Genomic DNA, 15,156 nt, shown 5'->3' with positions numbered 1-15,156 from the left:
ATGTGATTTTTGTTCGGAAAGGATCCTGGATGCAATAGAGGATTTTTATAAATACGCTCGCTCCTCTCCCCCCTCTCCTCACGCGACAGGACGTCATCCCCAGCAAGGATCCTTTTTGCTCGTGTCACCGTGGTGAAGGAACACTCGCGGAGGGGGCTTTCCCGTTTATGCATGCCAGCATGTGTAAGGGTGTGTAAAGAGGGGAAAGAAGTGATGGCCGAGCTTCTCTTTTAGGCTTTGGTGGGCCGAAGAAAAGAGGGAAAAATGGGCCAAAGAAAAGAAAGGAAAAGGGGAGTTAGGTCGAAGGGTGAGCCGAAAATAACCAAGAGGGCTGGACAAGGCCCGCCCACTCGATTTCCCCTTTTATTTTTGTTTTTATTTCATTTTTGTTTGGTCCACTTTATTCATTTTTTTTTTCAATTTCCTGGCTTCTTATCTTTTATAATTTTGCGAAAGAATGAATATTTCAAAACGTTGACAAAAATTCAGGTGTCAGTAATTAGCAAGGCCACATGCACATGTGAAAAACCTTAAAGAACCAGTATTTAAAACTGTATGATGTTCTATGGGCTTCTAAATATTCTGGTAATGAAATAGACCATTAATCTGATATATGCTTTGATTTGAACCTCTTATAATCAAACTGCAATAATATGCCTCATTTATTCACAAGATAAAGTTTGATCCCCCTTGTTCGCATTATTACAACAGTAATGCTATTATAGTTTTAAACCGTAATAATATGCCTCATTTATTCATGAGATGAAGTTTGATTCTCGTTGTTTGCCCTAGATTTTGAAAAAATCAAAAGATCAAATGTCCCCATGTTTGAACAATGCTTCCAAATTATAAGGCTAGGTTGTGTGCCAACTTCCATTCCCCATCAATTGAGCGAATTGCCCATAAGCCCTCTCACTCGGATGGTAGGAATCGAATAACACATACTCCTCCGGATTAGGGCACAGCGAATACTCTCTCACCCCTCTCATACCTCCGTAGCTATAGTTCCCCCCGTACAAACCCGAGCTGCAACACGCCGATTTTCCATTCTTTTAGTCAAGGAAGTATACAAGTCGAAGATAGAGTACTTGAATCCTTGCAATTGAGACTCTAGCTTGGCGAGTGTCGCGGGAAGAGCCACGCTGGGAAGCTTCGTTAGCTCGGTGGCTAATCTCTAACAAGAACCATTTTTGGTGACTGGTCAAATAGTCAGGAGGCACCCAAGAGGTGGCATCGTAACAAACCCAAATTTTCTTGCTCCAACTTTATATATGCCCTGGAAAAAAAAATCAAAGATTTGTTACTATCCATTTACAAAAATCAATTGCGACAATTGATAATGATGTGTGATAACATTTAATTTATTATCAAATAAAAGAAAGTCAAATTTATAATAGGCTCAGAGCAAAAAAATAATAATAAATTGCAAGTGTTTTACTTATTCATTATAACAGAACTCATAAAAAAAAAACAAAAAATTATATATTATGTGTCTCAATTGTGAAAGTTTGTTCGCTTAATTTGACTCTAATAATAAAAAATACTTTGACTTCACAACCAACATGAAAATATCTTCAATATCTTGGGAGATAATAGATATAGATTTTCATAAAGAATTATTGATCTGTATCAAACAAAAAGTCAGGTGGCGACTAAACTATAAAGAATAAAATGCGTTGGTCAACAAAATCCTCCCAATAATTGCAACCCGGTTTACTTTTTTATGAGGATTAAACAGTGCTGTACTGCTCCGCTAATTGGAAAGAAATTATGGACATGGGTTAACCTCAAGCACTGCACAGTACTAATGTTACCAACCACCATCCCCACGTAATCCTCCATGAAAATGGACTGAAACAAAGCTGGATTGTTGAGAACCGGGTTCAAGTAATCGTTGCCTCCGATGCTGACCATGTAAATGCCCTCCAAAACCATTCTCTTCACCTTCTCGTCCCCCAGCTTCTTCCTCAGATCCTTCACCAGTTTCTCGAACTGCTTCTGCTGAGTCCTGAGGTCCACCACCTAATGAAAGAAAACTAAGGAAGAGAAACTGGAAGCGGAACATCAAAAAACATCAAAGCAAAGACGAGGAAAGACACTCGATATACAGATCCTTGGTAATTATCGGAACAAACGCCTGCTCCACCAGACGCGAAATTTGCCCCTTCTGCAGTCGTCGTTCTTCAGCTGGAGATATGGTGGGATCAGTGGTAGCTTCGCATATTCAGCTGAATCGCCCGAAAAGAATTTGAGTGTGCAATCAATCATTTATGGGGGAAGAAAAGGCTAGAGCATGGAGAAGTAATACCAATGAAATCAGCTATAAGACGATCGTCAATGAATCTGCCAGTGGGATAATGGGTTTACCTCAAGCACAGTGCTAATGTTGCCAACCACCATCCCCACGTAATCTTCCATGGAAACGGACTGAAACAAAGCAGGATTGTTGAGAAACAGCGGCGCAGTCGCTGAATCAGATGCTGATGAGGTAAACACCATGCGAAACTATTCTCTCCGCCTTCTTATCCCCCAGTTTATCCCTCAGATTCTTCACCAGACTCTCAAACTGCTTCAGCTGCGTCTTGAAATCCACGGCCTGAAAAGGCAACATTGAGGAATATGGAGAAACGACCCGGGAAAGATAAGGAAGAGACTTGGACGTACTATTCCCGGGAAAGTTTCAGGTAAAGCACCAGCTCCAGCGGACGCGAAATTTGCTTCTCCCACAAATTGGTCATTCCTCACCTGGAGATAAGGTGGGATCAGTGGCAGCTTCTCATATTCAGCTGAATCACCCAGAAAGATTTGATTAAACAATCGATCGTTTATGGGGGAAGAAAAAGCAAGAATATGGAGTAAGTTATACCAATGAAATCAGCCATAATACGACCATCAGTGAATCTGCCAGTGGGATAGTGAAAGAAAGTCTCGCCATATGGAGAAAAATTTGCTTTGAAAAAAGCGGTGGCGTTTATGTAGTTGTTAGTCCCCGCGTCGTTGAGGATGTCGCTGAAGATGAACAGAGCGATGTCATTTTGGGTTTGATCGATGTTGCAGAGAGTTGACAGAAGGAGGCTGGCGAAAATGGTGAAGAACAGGATGTAGATATTCGGAGTCGACATTGGTGATCCGGGTTGGACGATGCGGCTTCTCTTCGGATCTTATAGGGACGACCGGGTGATTCTAATAAGCAATTTGTATAGAAGTCTTCTCAGGGAAGAAGGCCCGTGATAGTTCTTTCCCTTTTTGGCCAAACATATGACGTCATAATGATTTTTTTGGAGGGCTTTAAAGATGATTTGCGTTCTGAACTTCACATTAATGAACTAACGATACGTTTGGCCAATTCACAGTTCCATACTTCATCTTTTGCTTTCCCATTTTGGGGTAAACTAGCAATTTAGCACGCATCTACGCAGGGATTATGCTGAGATTGGGTAATGACACCATCGATGGGTTCATTGACCTATATGTAGGTAAATTAAGCTAAGAGCCGAGAGGATTGGCCGCTCGTGATGGTTTCTTTAGGTTTTGATAGTTTGGCAAGTGATGCGAGGTCGGTGCGCTTGATACAGCCGATAAAGAGTCAATGAAGCAATGACAAAAAGTTTGTGAATATATTGGCATATAGACGATGAGGAAAATACATTAGAAGCACCAAAAATTGTGTACGATACTCATTTTAATGTCAAAAGTTTTCGTTGGCTCATTCAAGTACCAAAAAAAAAAAAAAAGGATCACTTAAATGCCCTTAACGAGAAATTCTGGCTAAAATGATTACTTTGCTTTTATAATTAAAATTTTAATATGAGTTGGCATATTTTTATTAAAAACCAGTCCACATAGATATCATAAACGATGTCGCAAGAGCCAACGTGGCTGGCTCGCCTAAAAATGATGCCCTTTCTCTCCTCTCTCACTCGGTCACGCACAGAGACAATCTTCTTCTTTCTTATGGAATTTTTGCCCATGGCAGTCGCTGACATCTCCTCCCCGATGCAGAGGATATTCCACCACCTGATCTCCGATGCGAAACCGTCAACGCTCTCCCTCTTCGCTACGAGGAAACCAGGTCCTTCTCATGTGGCTTTATCCTCACCTTCATCGCCCGCACCTTCCTCTTTGTCCTCAACCTAGCCACCCACTCGTCCTCTCCTTGGCTCATCAATTAGGGTTTCAATTTTGGGGGAAATTGAACTAGAGTATCAATGGGGATTTCTTTTGATTTGCAATTTAGAGTTTATATTTTGGGGCAAGGCTGTAGACAACGTCATTTAGGGTCTATATGTTGATAGGACATGTTGGCGATCCAGTTGCCAAAGAAATTAATAAAATACAACAACATCACATTTCCGGCAACCCAAATAGAAATTGGCACTTAAGTGATTGCTTTTTAAAAAGTAGCACTTAAGCAATTTGAAAGAAAACTTTTAACTTTAAAATGAGTGCTATACATAATCTTTTGGTATTTTGAGTGTACTTCTCTCCCCAAAAGGCTATAGAGAAAAATGATTAAAAAGCATATTAATCTACCATAAGCATATATGATAATATCCGCAACAAAAGCATATGAAAACAAAATCAAAACAGCTACAAGATGGAAGAAATCAAATAAAAGTAATAATTTATGTTTTGTCGGGAATATCTCTTTTTCATTTCATTGAAGAAAGCATCGATAAGAAAAGAATTGGACCTCAGAACGAAGGAGATCCCTCAAGGTTTGAGAAGGGAAGGGGCGCATGGATCCCTTTAGGCTGTAATTGGTTTCGTTTGATTGATTTTCTTATATTATTCGAATCTTTCTAAGCTAATAGATTGAAGATTGAAGACTTCATTGTTTTGATTAAGAGTATTATCATCAAGACATAGTTTATTGAGCTTTTTTTGTTGATCTTACGATATCTAGAAATGTGACCTTGCTCTCCGCATTTAAAGCATTTGATATTCTAATTGAATGTTTGTTTTGGCTTTTGGTTAGGTCAAGAAGGATGAGATTTAGTTTGTTTCGTTTACGGGAAAACTATCTTTGTTTTGTCTTATTGAGCTTTTGTCTTTTTGTTTGGAGCAATTTTTATTATAAGAACTGGAGATTGAACCCTTGGGTTCGCTGAAACAATGATCATATTGAGCACAGAAAGATGGTAAATATTTTTTTGTTTGTAATTTTTCCTTCAAGAGTGGTACACATGCATGCCCTCTCTTTGGACATAGGAGATTAATTCTCCATAAAAGAGTTTTGATGAGGGATTTGACTATTGTGGTCCTCTCTAAGTTTATTGCGGATATGTTCTAGGGTAGTCCTACGAGAAATTATTTTTTCCAGAATGGTGATTGCAATCTGATTTGATCACGACCTAGTAAGGAATGTATCTTTGTACACTTGAAATTTAGAAAGTGACTTGCAGTTAAGATTGAATAGGAGTTCAGCACTCTTAAATTTAAATGGGCTACCTCAAGGTGAGCAAAAGTGCCATATTTTTCGAATAGTTGATAGTAGTTTTGTAAAACCTTAGAAATCCTTATAATTTACTACAAGCGGTGGAACCTTTCTTGCTGAAAAGAATTTCTTCTTCGCAAGTTTTTTAGCTTTCCTTTCTTAGTCTCTGTTTGAATTTACCTTCCTTACATCTTCTCCTCAAACTCTTGCACACCACTCTCTGATAGTGATTCTATAAAATCTCATATGGTATTAGAGTTGGAGATCCTGAGTAAAATTTTCCAGGCCCCTATTTGCCTTCCTTATTATATATTTCACGAGGGACAATGATTGAATAAATAAATATTAAATCATGCTGTCGTCTAACAGTTTAAGGTTTTAGAATAATAATTTCACAAAATCTCATAGGGTTTGTTATGATGCCAAAGTTACATTATGGCAATCCAAACCATATTCGATTGGCTTAATTGGTTAGGGTTTTGAGGATTTTCCACTCAGAAATTGCAATTCCCCTGACGTGTTATTTTTAAAGTCACCCACACATACCAAGAACCTTGATTTGTTTGCTTTCAAATAGTTTGGCAATGGAACATATCGCAAACATAGCAATATGAACCTTGTAAAATTTATTCATTACTAATTTCTATTGCCGCTTTGTTACAGCATTAATGTAGTCATAAAATCGAACCATGACATTATGCCTCGCTTATTCATGAGATGAAGCTGGATTCCCATTATATGCCCCGAGAATTTCAAAAAGGAAGAACTCAAACGTTCCCATGTTTGAACAATGCTTCCAGGTTATAAGGCTTGGTAGTGGGCGAACTTCCATTCCATATCAATTGGGCAAATTGATGGTAAGCCCTCTCGCTCAGATAATTAGAGTCGAAGAACACATAATCCGCGGGATTAGGGCACATTGAATACTCTCTCACCCCCTCATGCCTCCACAGCTATAATTGCCCCCATACGGACCCGACCCACAACACGCGGTCTTCCCATCCTTGAAACCCGGAATCCAATTTCATGAGATTAAAGAAATCCTCATCCCTCCTTGCCACAAGGTGTTTAAGATCAAGAAAAAAAAAGTAATGTGCGGAAAGATAATGCAAAAGGCTGACCAAAAGTTGATGGGTGTTGGATTCTTTTAGTCAAGGAAGTGTACAAGTCGAAGAGGAGTACTTGAAACCTTGCAATTGAGACTCTAGCTTGGTGAGAGGTTGCGGGAAAAGCCGTGTTGTGAAGCTTTGTTAACTCGATACCTTGTCTCGAACAAGAACCATTTCTAGTGGCCAGACGAATGGTCGGGAGGCACCCAAGAGGTAGCATTGTAGAAAATCCAAATTTTCTTGCTCCAACTTTATATATACCCTTAAAAAAAAATGAAAATCGATCCATTTATTGCAATCCCTTTATAAAGATTGATTGTGATAACTCACAAAGGTGTGTGATAAAGTTTAATTTATTATCAGACCAAAGAAAAAAGTGAAATTTATAAGAGGCTTGAAGTAGAATTAGAATAAACGGGCAAAAAACTAATACTAAATTGCAAGTGTCCTTTATAAACTTGTTAACGAAGTTCTTATTCATTATAACAGAACTTACCATGGTAAATGAAAATTATATATTATGTGTCTTGATTACAGAACTTACCACGGCAAATGAAAATTATATATTATGTGTCTTGAGTGTGAAAACTTGTTTGCTTATATGACTAATAAGAATTTTTTTTTGACTTTGTATGAAAAAATCTTCAATATCTAAAAGATCATAATTGTCGATTTTTATAAGGAATTATTGGACAGTATTAAACAAGAATCAGGTATTGACAAAACTATAAAGAAGAAATGCGCTGGTCAACAAAAACCTTCCAAAAATTGCAACCCGGTTGACTTGTTTATAAGAGGGAAATTATGGATACGGGTTTACCTCAAGCACAGTGCTAATGTTGCCAACCACCATCCCCACGTAATCTTCCATGGAAACGGACTGAAACAGAGCTGGATTGTTGAGAACGGCGACGTAGTCGTTGAGTCCGATGCTGATGAAGTAAACGCTGTCCAAGACTATTCTCTCCGCCTTCTCACCCCCCAGGTTATCCCTCAGGTTCTTCACCAGACTCTCAAACTGCTTCAGCTGAGTCTTGAAATCCACCACCTGAAAAGCCATCATCGAGGAAGACGATCCGAATGGGGTTATATGGAGCAACGACCCAGGAAAGACAAGGAAGAGACTCCACGTACGAATCCGGCGAAAGTTTCGGGTAAAGCACCAGCTCCAGTGGACGCGAAATTCGCCCCTCCCACAATTTCGTCATTCTTCAGCTGGAGATAAGGTGGGATCAGTGGCAGCTTCGGATATTCAGCTGAATCACCCAGAAAGATTTGATTAAACGATGGATCGTTGATGGGCGAAGGAAAAGCAAGAATATGGAGAAGTTATACCAATGGAATCGGCCATAATACGACCGTCGTTGATTCTGCCAGTGGGATAGTGAAAGAAAGTCTCGTCATATGGAGAGAAATTTGCTCTGAAAAATGCGGTGGTGTTTATGTAGTTGTTGGTCCCCGCATCATTCAGGGCGTCGCCGAAGATGAATAGAGCGACATCGTTCTGGGTTTGATTGATGTCACAGAGAGTCGACAGAAGGAGGCCAGTGAAGATGGTGAAGAAGAGGATGTGGACATTTGGAGTTGACATTGGTGATCTCGGGTCGGACGATGCGGCTTCTCTTCAGATCTTGTAGGTACGTCTGAGTGATTTAGAGAATGATTCCATAACAGTTTTTAATTTACTATGAGATTGACAGCCTATTCTAAACTGCAAGAAACCAAATAACAAAAGATTATAAATTGTCATGGGACTATTCCTTCAATAATTTGTGGCTAACAACAAACTATTATTTTCACAATAACCTAAAAATTATTGTGCTAGCAAAGTCTAGTGATTTGAATAAAGCAATTTGTACAGCCGTCTTCTCGGGGAAGAAGGCCCGTGATACTTCTTTCCCTTTTGGCCAAACACATGGCGTCATACAGATTTTTTGGGGGGCTTTGAAGATGATTTGCGTTCTGAACTTCACTTCACATTAATGAACTAACGATACGTTTGGCCAATTCCCAGTTCCATGCTTCATCTTTTGCTTTTTCATTTTGGGGTAATGAGACCATTTAGCACGCTTTTACGTCAGGGATTATGCTCAGATTGGGTAATGAGACCATTAATGGGTTCATTGATCCATATGTAGTTAAATTAAGCTAAGAGCCAAGAGGGTTGGCCGCGCGAGACGGTTTCTCTAGGTTTTGATAGGTTTGGCAAGTAATACGAGGTCAGTGCGCTCGATAAAACCGATAAAAAGAAAGTCAAATAAGTAATGACAAAAGGAGAGTATGTGAATATATTGGTTTGTAGACCCAAAAAGGCTGTAGAGATCAATGATTAAAAGACTTATTTAGCTCCCATAAACATCATTTATGATAATATCTGCAAAAAGTATCTAGAAACAAAATCAAAACAGCTACAAGATATAAGAAATCAGATAAAGGTATTTATTTATTTATTAATCGGAAATATCTCTTTTTCATTTCATTGAAGGAAGCATCGATGAGAGGAGGAAATGGGCCTCAAAACGAAGGAAATCCCTTAAGGTTTGAGAAGGGGGAGGCGGGCATGGATCGCCACGCCAGTAAACTTTAACTATCCAATCCACGACTTGATTGGACTCCCGTAAGCAATGGGCCACTTGAATATCTTGGAATTAGGCCATTCGGCAATCCATGAAGAAGGCCTTTAAATCCCATGGAGATAGGGAAAATTGTCTAAAAAAATGTTAAATCTATTGCATTTTTACTAATTTAATTATAAACCTTTTAATTTTGTCAATTGAATTATAATCAATTTTTAAGTTTTGCTAATTGAGTCAATCTGAATACTTTTGACTGAAAATTGTTGACATAGACAAATTTTATTAATATATTTTCAATTTTTTTTTTTTTTTATAATTCAAAGGGTTGGCAACCTCTGTCAGCCCCTTGTTGAGGCCCACGAAGTCCTCATTGATCAGAGGCACGGGTCATGACCCTCGCCAAATTTGGCAAGGGCGTTGTGAGTCCTCACGGGCCCTCAGTTTGTGGTTGGTGGATGGTGGAGGTCATCGGCCCTCATCCAATGGCTAGTGTCTTGTCAGGCCTTTAAATAAAAAAAGAAAAGAAAAAAATGTTTTAAAAATAATTATAAATTTGAAAAAATATGAAAATATTGTTAAAATTATCCCCAATAGCTTTAGCTGTGTCATGTAGAATAGCTTACACTAATTAGACTATTACGTCACCAATCCAATCAAAATTAGCTAATCAATTGGCAAATTGTAAAAATGTTTTAACTGAATTGACAAAAATATAATAGATTTAGAACTTTTTGAATAATTTTTCTTGTGAAGGTTGGGCCTCACCTTTGAGATAGTTATTCGATCCTAAAATCAGCTTGTGACCTGAGAATGGTAAAAGTGCTTCAACGCTTCTAAAGAAGCCCAAGTCTCCACCCAAAGTACCGAAGAAACCCTGCAGATATAACGAAAACCATAGACCACTTTTCCAGGGAATTCTCTGCATATACCGGGGACTGCACCTTTGGATGAGCCTCTGCTTCCACTGATCTCTCAATATTGATCTTCAATGTCCCTCTCAGTAGTAAGTTCCAAGCAACTAGTTAATTCTGCTTCTTCTTCGCTTTCTATTCGTTGTCCGAGTTCCATCTCAAATAATTTTTTGTTCATGACTATGGCTTCCTCAAAGGATTATCTCGAATCTACTCGCCGCTGACGTAACACGAAGTTATTTTTTTGCTTCTCTAGATATGCCCAAGCACTCTGGCGATGATTTCTAGCTTCGGTAAGTCTGGCTTTGCCTTTTCACGGTTAATCACACTCTTCAATTCTACTAGCACCTTAAAATGTGTCTTGGAGATTTCATTCTGATGCAGCCCACACTGCCCGAGTCTAGCAACATGATAAGAAGATGCTCCATGGATTCAGTGTATTTTTGGAACAGAGAAAGAGTGGAGCGGAAAAGTAAAAGAAGAACGAAGAAAGGGGGAAAAAAAAACAAAAGATTCGAAATTTTAAAAAAAAAAATTATGCAGATTGTCAACATTAGTGATTTCCAGTTGAAATTGGTCAAAATGATTAAATTGACAAGTTGTTAAAAGGTTAATGATTAAATTGATAAATCATCAAAATATATAGGACTAAATTGATACAAATGTTTAGAACTAAATTGGTAAATTGTCAAAAGATTTAGGACTAAAGCTCCATTTGATTTGCAAAATATGAATGATTGGAAAAATATTTTCCTAAAAAATGATTATTTGTATTGCTTGAAATTAATAGTTAATGAATAATGTTTTTATTACCAACACCAATTTATGTTTAAACATTTTCAGAGACGATGAAAATATTTTTTATTTTTTCATTTTTAATAAGCGATACAAGCGATTTTTTTAGTAATTTTCCCTACAAATGAGCTAGGTTGGCCGAGACAAAGGGACATGATCCCAAGAGGGAGAGCTAGACTCCAAAACCCCGCCTTAACTTGGACTTGAACTTACCAAAAAATCGCCAATTAGATTGTGTTCAAGGCTTTTCTGGTGGGATAATGAAAGAATGCCTCTCTATAGGGATAAAAGTTTGCTTTGAAGCAAGAGGTGGTGTTTATGTAACTATCGTTCCCTGCACCAGCAAGGAATCGAAAACGAACATAGCAACACCATGTTGGGATTGATCAATGTCACAGTGAATTGAGAAGGAGAAGGTCGTGTAAATAGCAAACAAGATCATTTGGATATTCGGAGTTGACATGATTTTTAGAGTGTTAGAGTAACTAAATATTAAACTACGCATTCATCTAACAACTTGAACTTTTAGAATAGTTGACAATAGTGCAATAAAATCTCATATGGCATCAAAGCAGAGATTTGAGTTCATATCTTTTTAGGCCCATATTTACCTCTCCTATTATATATTTTCCACACCTTTAGGCTTAGGTCAAAGTCTAGTCCACATGTCATTGGGAGTGTTAAAGTGTTAGAGTAATTAAATATTAAACTACATATTCATCTAACAGTTTAAACATTTACAATAGTTGGCAATGTTCCCATAAAATCTCACAATGATGATCTTGATCTAGGTCAAATTCAGAAATTCGAGTTGGTTATTATATAAGGAACTTTTTGTGACAAATTTTAAAGCCCCTAATTGGCAGCATCAAAGGATGTTTTTGAGATTTTGCATTGACATGCATACTATCTTACATAGGTTTGTAGTTGCTGTAGAGCATACTTGGAGGGTTATTTTTATTCTATATTTTACATGTTCTTGATAGAATAAATGAAGATATAATTCAGTGTTTACAATTAAACTTGTCCAAATGGGTCATAAATAAATTTCTTAACTCATATATGACGAATTGAGTTGTTAGACAAATTAAGTGTATCTAGTAAATGAGTAATAAAATGGATTTAAACATAGAGAAATAATTGAGTGACAATCTTTGACTTCATGTGAGATGACTTCATGTGAGAATAACAATCTGTTTTAGACTATAAACAAATTATTACCAAATAATTATAAATTATTATGGGATCTTTTAAGAATTTGTGACTCACAACATATTGTTCCTCTCACAGTAGCCCAAAGGTTTTTATACTAGCAAACGCCCTTAAACATAATATGGTTAAATGGGTCATAAATGAGGTTACAATTTACTTAAATCCAACCTATCTCTATGACTCTCTTGTTATTCTCTTTCACCCTAACTCAATCTCACGCTTGTTTGCTCACTCTACATTCTTATCTTAGTTTAGGTATAAGTTTTTCAAGATTGGGTTACATATGGAAGTGTTTAGCAATATGGGTATAAGTTGGGTCGGTTATAGGTTACTAGATTTGCATTGCATGAAAATAGGTTAACACAGGTTAATGGAGTCTATTTTGGGTCGAACCGTCTTTGACCTTACCAAAACCCAACTCAATCCACCCATCTGACCCGTCTATCCATGACTAAAGAAAATATGGTGCTAGAAAGTCATTAATCTTCTCGATGAATTGACTCGGATAGATCCATAGTTCACCTACCAAGCCATGCGACATCTTTGACGATCATTGCCAAATGCTAGCCTTGCCTATGGTTGTGGCCACAATAGTAGTTTGTAATGGCCTTGCCTGTGGTTGTGATGGCCTCATCCAAATTTGGGCGAGGGTTTCATAGCCCTTGCCCAAAGGCTACCAAGCTATGGTGACCATTGCTAGCCACAGAGAAGGGAAAAAAAAAAAAAAAGAGAGAAGAGAAGAAAAGAAAAACATAATAAAAATGTTTGTACAAAATATTAAAAAATTAGAAAAGTTTTTCAAATTATCATTGACTATACCACGTAAGACAGTCAACGTTTATATCAGTGATTTTAAGCCAAAATTGGCCAAACAGACTATATTAGCAAAACGTGAAAATATTTAAAATCAAATTAGCATAATAAAAGGTTTAAAATTGAATTGGCATAAATATAATAGGTTTAAGACTATTTTGGATAACTTTTCCTCCATATCCATCATTGTTGATTTGGACAATAGGTCAAATTTTCAACAACACATTTTAAGTATGATACAAATCCTTTAAATTCAAATGGGCATCTAAAGATGAGCAAAATCACCCTCTCTTTTTTTAAAAGTAGATGGCAAATTTGTAAAACTTTATAAACCCTAATACATTTAAAATGGTTATCTCATGATGAGCAAAAGCATCTTTTCTTGTTGAAATTGGGCACGGACAGGATATTTTTTCTTTGCATTATAATCTCCATTTGAATTCATCTTCCGTAACTCGAGATCAATCGGTATGGGCCGGAATCGCAGCACGCCATTTTCACAACCTTGAAACTTGGAATGAAGTTTCTCATTAATTCTGATTGTTACATGCTTCGAATAAGGCAATTAAGGGCGCATAGCGATATGAAGGGCTGAGCATATTTTGATGGGTATTGGATTCGTTCACTGAGCGGAGTGCAGAAGTCGAAGTAGGAGTACTCGAATCCTTGCAGTTGAGCCTCCAGCTTTGGGAGAATTGCAGTAAGAGTAGTGTTGTGAAGCTTTGCGAGCTTATTGGCTTCACCTGAGCAAGAAACCGTTTCTGGTTGATGATCTCATACCTGGCGCACACCTGATTGGCACTAATCCCATCATTGCAAATTTTCTTCCTCCTACTTCATATATTCCGTGAAAAGAAGAGTCAGAGAGTAATTTGTTATCATCTCCTTGAAATGCCATAACAATTGACAGACGTCTAAGCAAAATCTTATTTACTGTGACCATAACAACAAGGTTTCACTTGCAAAACATACTAGCACGGGGTGCACCCTTAAGGTCGTCTGGAGATATGAACTAATTGAAATGCGCAAAATTAATCTGATCACCTGATCTCCAGATAATTTTTGATGCCCAAATTAGCTTATTGGGCTTCGAAAACCGAAGAGAATAAAGCAAGCCCAAAACATAGGAATCCATAGAGAATGAGCCGGGATGCTAGCAGTAGACAAATAAAGGTCTCGAACAATGCGAAAAAGGGTTTGCAACTTCTGGAACATTATTGATATCAAATGGTAACCACAACAAGGCAATTGCTTTTGGAATACCACCATAAATAGCCAAAGAGGCACTAATGTAAAGGACCTTTTGCCAAATCAACAATCGATCATTTGCTTTCAAGTTGTTATCTTTCATTTTATTGCATTTTTACATTCAATTGTACTTATACTTTTCTCCTGTTGTTCCTACACTTTACTTTTTACCAATAATTTAGATCGGTTGCTCTTTTCTAGAGTGACACAGGACTTGTCGTAAACAATAAAGCTGAAGCTTTGTCTCTTTGGTGAAAGATTTTGTTGAGGGAACTTTCCCCGGTGAACATCTTTTTGGCACGCTCAGTGGGACCATTGTGTTCCGCTCTTAGAGTTGTTGATGACAAAAACAAGGAATTAGGTGAGTTGCACTTCTGCTGGCGAGGATAATTCATCCCCACAACGTGTTGGAGAGAGAACTGTCCGTTTTGAGATTTCCAGTTAGAATCCAGATCCTATTGATGGTTTCAATACAGCTAATAATCCTAAGGACATTCCATGAGAATTGTTCAAAGACCAAATGAAAGAGTTGGCCTCGACTCCAACGGTGATGGCCACCATGAGAAGGATGTTTAAATGATCTGGCCAATCATATGGCTAGTTATTTGTTGAGTATTTCAACTCCTCTTTTAAACAATTTGGTTACTGATCTAACTTTGAGGATGGGAGTGCCAAATCAAGCAAATGTGATTCATAACGGTCACACTAGCATAGTTCCATAACCCATGCAAGTTCCAGCCCAACTATTGTTAGCGATTCGAATCCCATGCTGCCGGTTAGAATTCTACAAAGGGCTGGTAGTGTGAACGACTAGAACTAAATCAACCATAGTGAACAAGTTCAAATGCTTGGAATGTTTACCCTCGCTAGATCAACGCTAGAAATCTCTAGTGGCATAAATCCTGCAAGGGTAATCGAAGATACTTCAAACCCTGAAAATGAGGCTTAGACGGGTGTCCGCAACCAATACTCCCCGATATTAATTGTCTAGGGGGCAATAATGTGACATCGCCTACAGGGGTAGTGAATAGTGGGTTGATTCCCATGCTGGTTGC

General features: G+C 37.9%; 1 protein-coding gene across 1 annotated transcript; it reads right to left on the bottom strand.

Annotated features, from left to right (window-relative positions):
* Nucleotides 1–854: 854 nt before the first annotated feature.
* On the bottom strand, nt 855–3,122 carry LOC139883903 (GDSL esterase/lipase 5-like). Its single transcript, XM_071868006.1, has 4 exons — nt 2,867–3,122; nt 2,665–2,786; nt 1,787–2,022; nt 855–1,026 (listed from the first exon to the last, which is right to left on the bottom strand). Exons 1-4 carry the CDS (start codon nt 3,120–3,122, stop codon nt 855–857), a joined length of 786 nt encoding a protein of 261 aa, XP_071724107.1.
* Between the last annotated feature and the right edge of the window lie 12,034 nt (nt 3,123–15,156).

Source organism: Rutidosis leptorrhynchoides, unplaced genomic scaffold (assembly GCF_046630445.1).
Source record: "Rutidosis leptorrhynchoides isolate AG116_Rl617_1_P2 unplaced genomic scaffold, CSIRO_AGI_Rlap_v1 contig47, whole genome shotgun sequence".
Classification (NCBI taxonomy): Eukaryota; Viridiplantae; Streptophyta; class Magnoliopsida; order Asterales; family Asteraceae; genus Rutidosis; species Rutidosis leptorrhynchoides.
The sequence above is the reverse complement of the archived record's forward strand: the minus strand, read 5'-3'. Positions and strand labels throughout refer to the sequence as shown.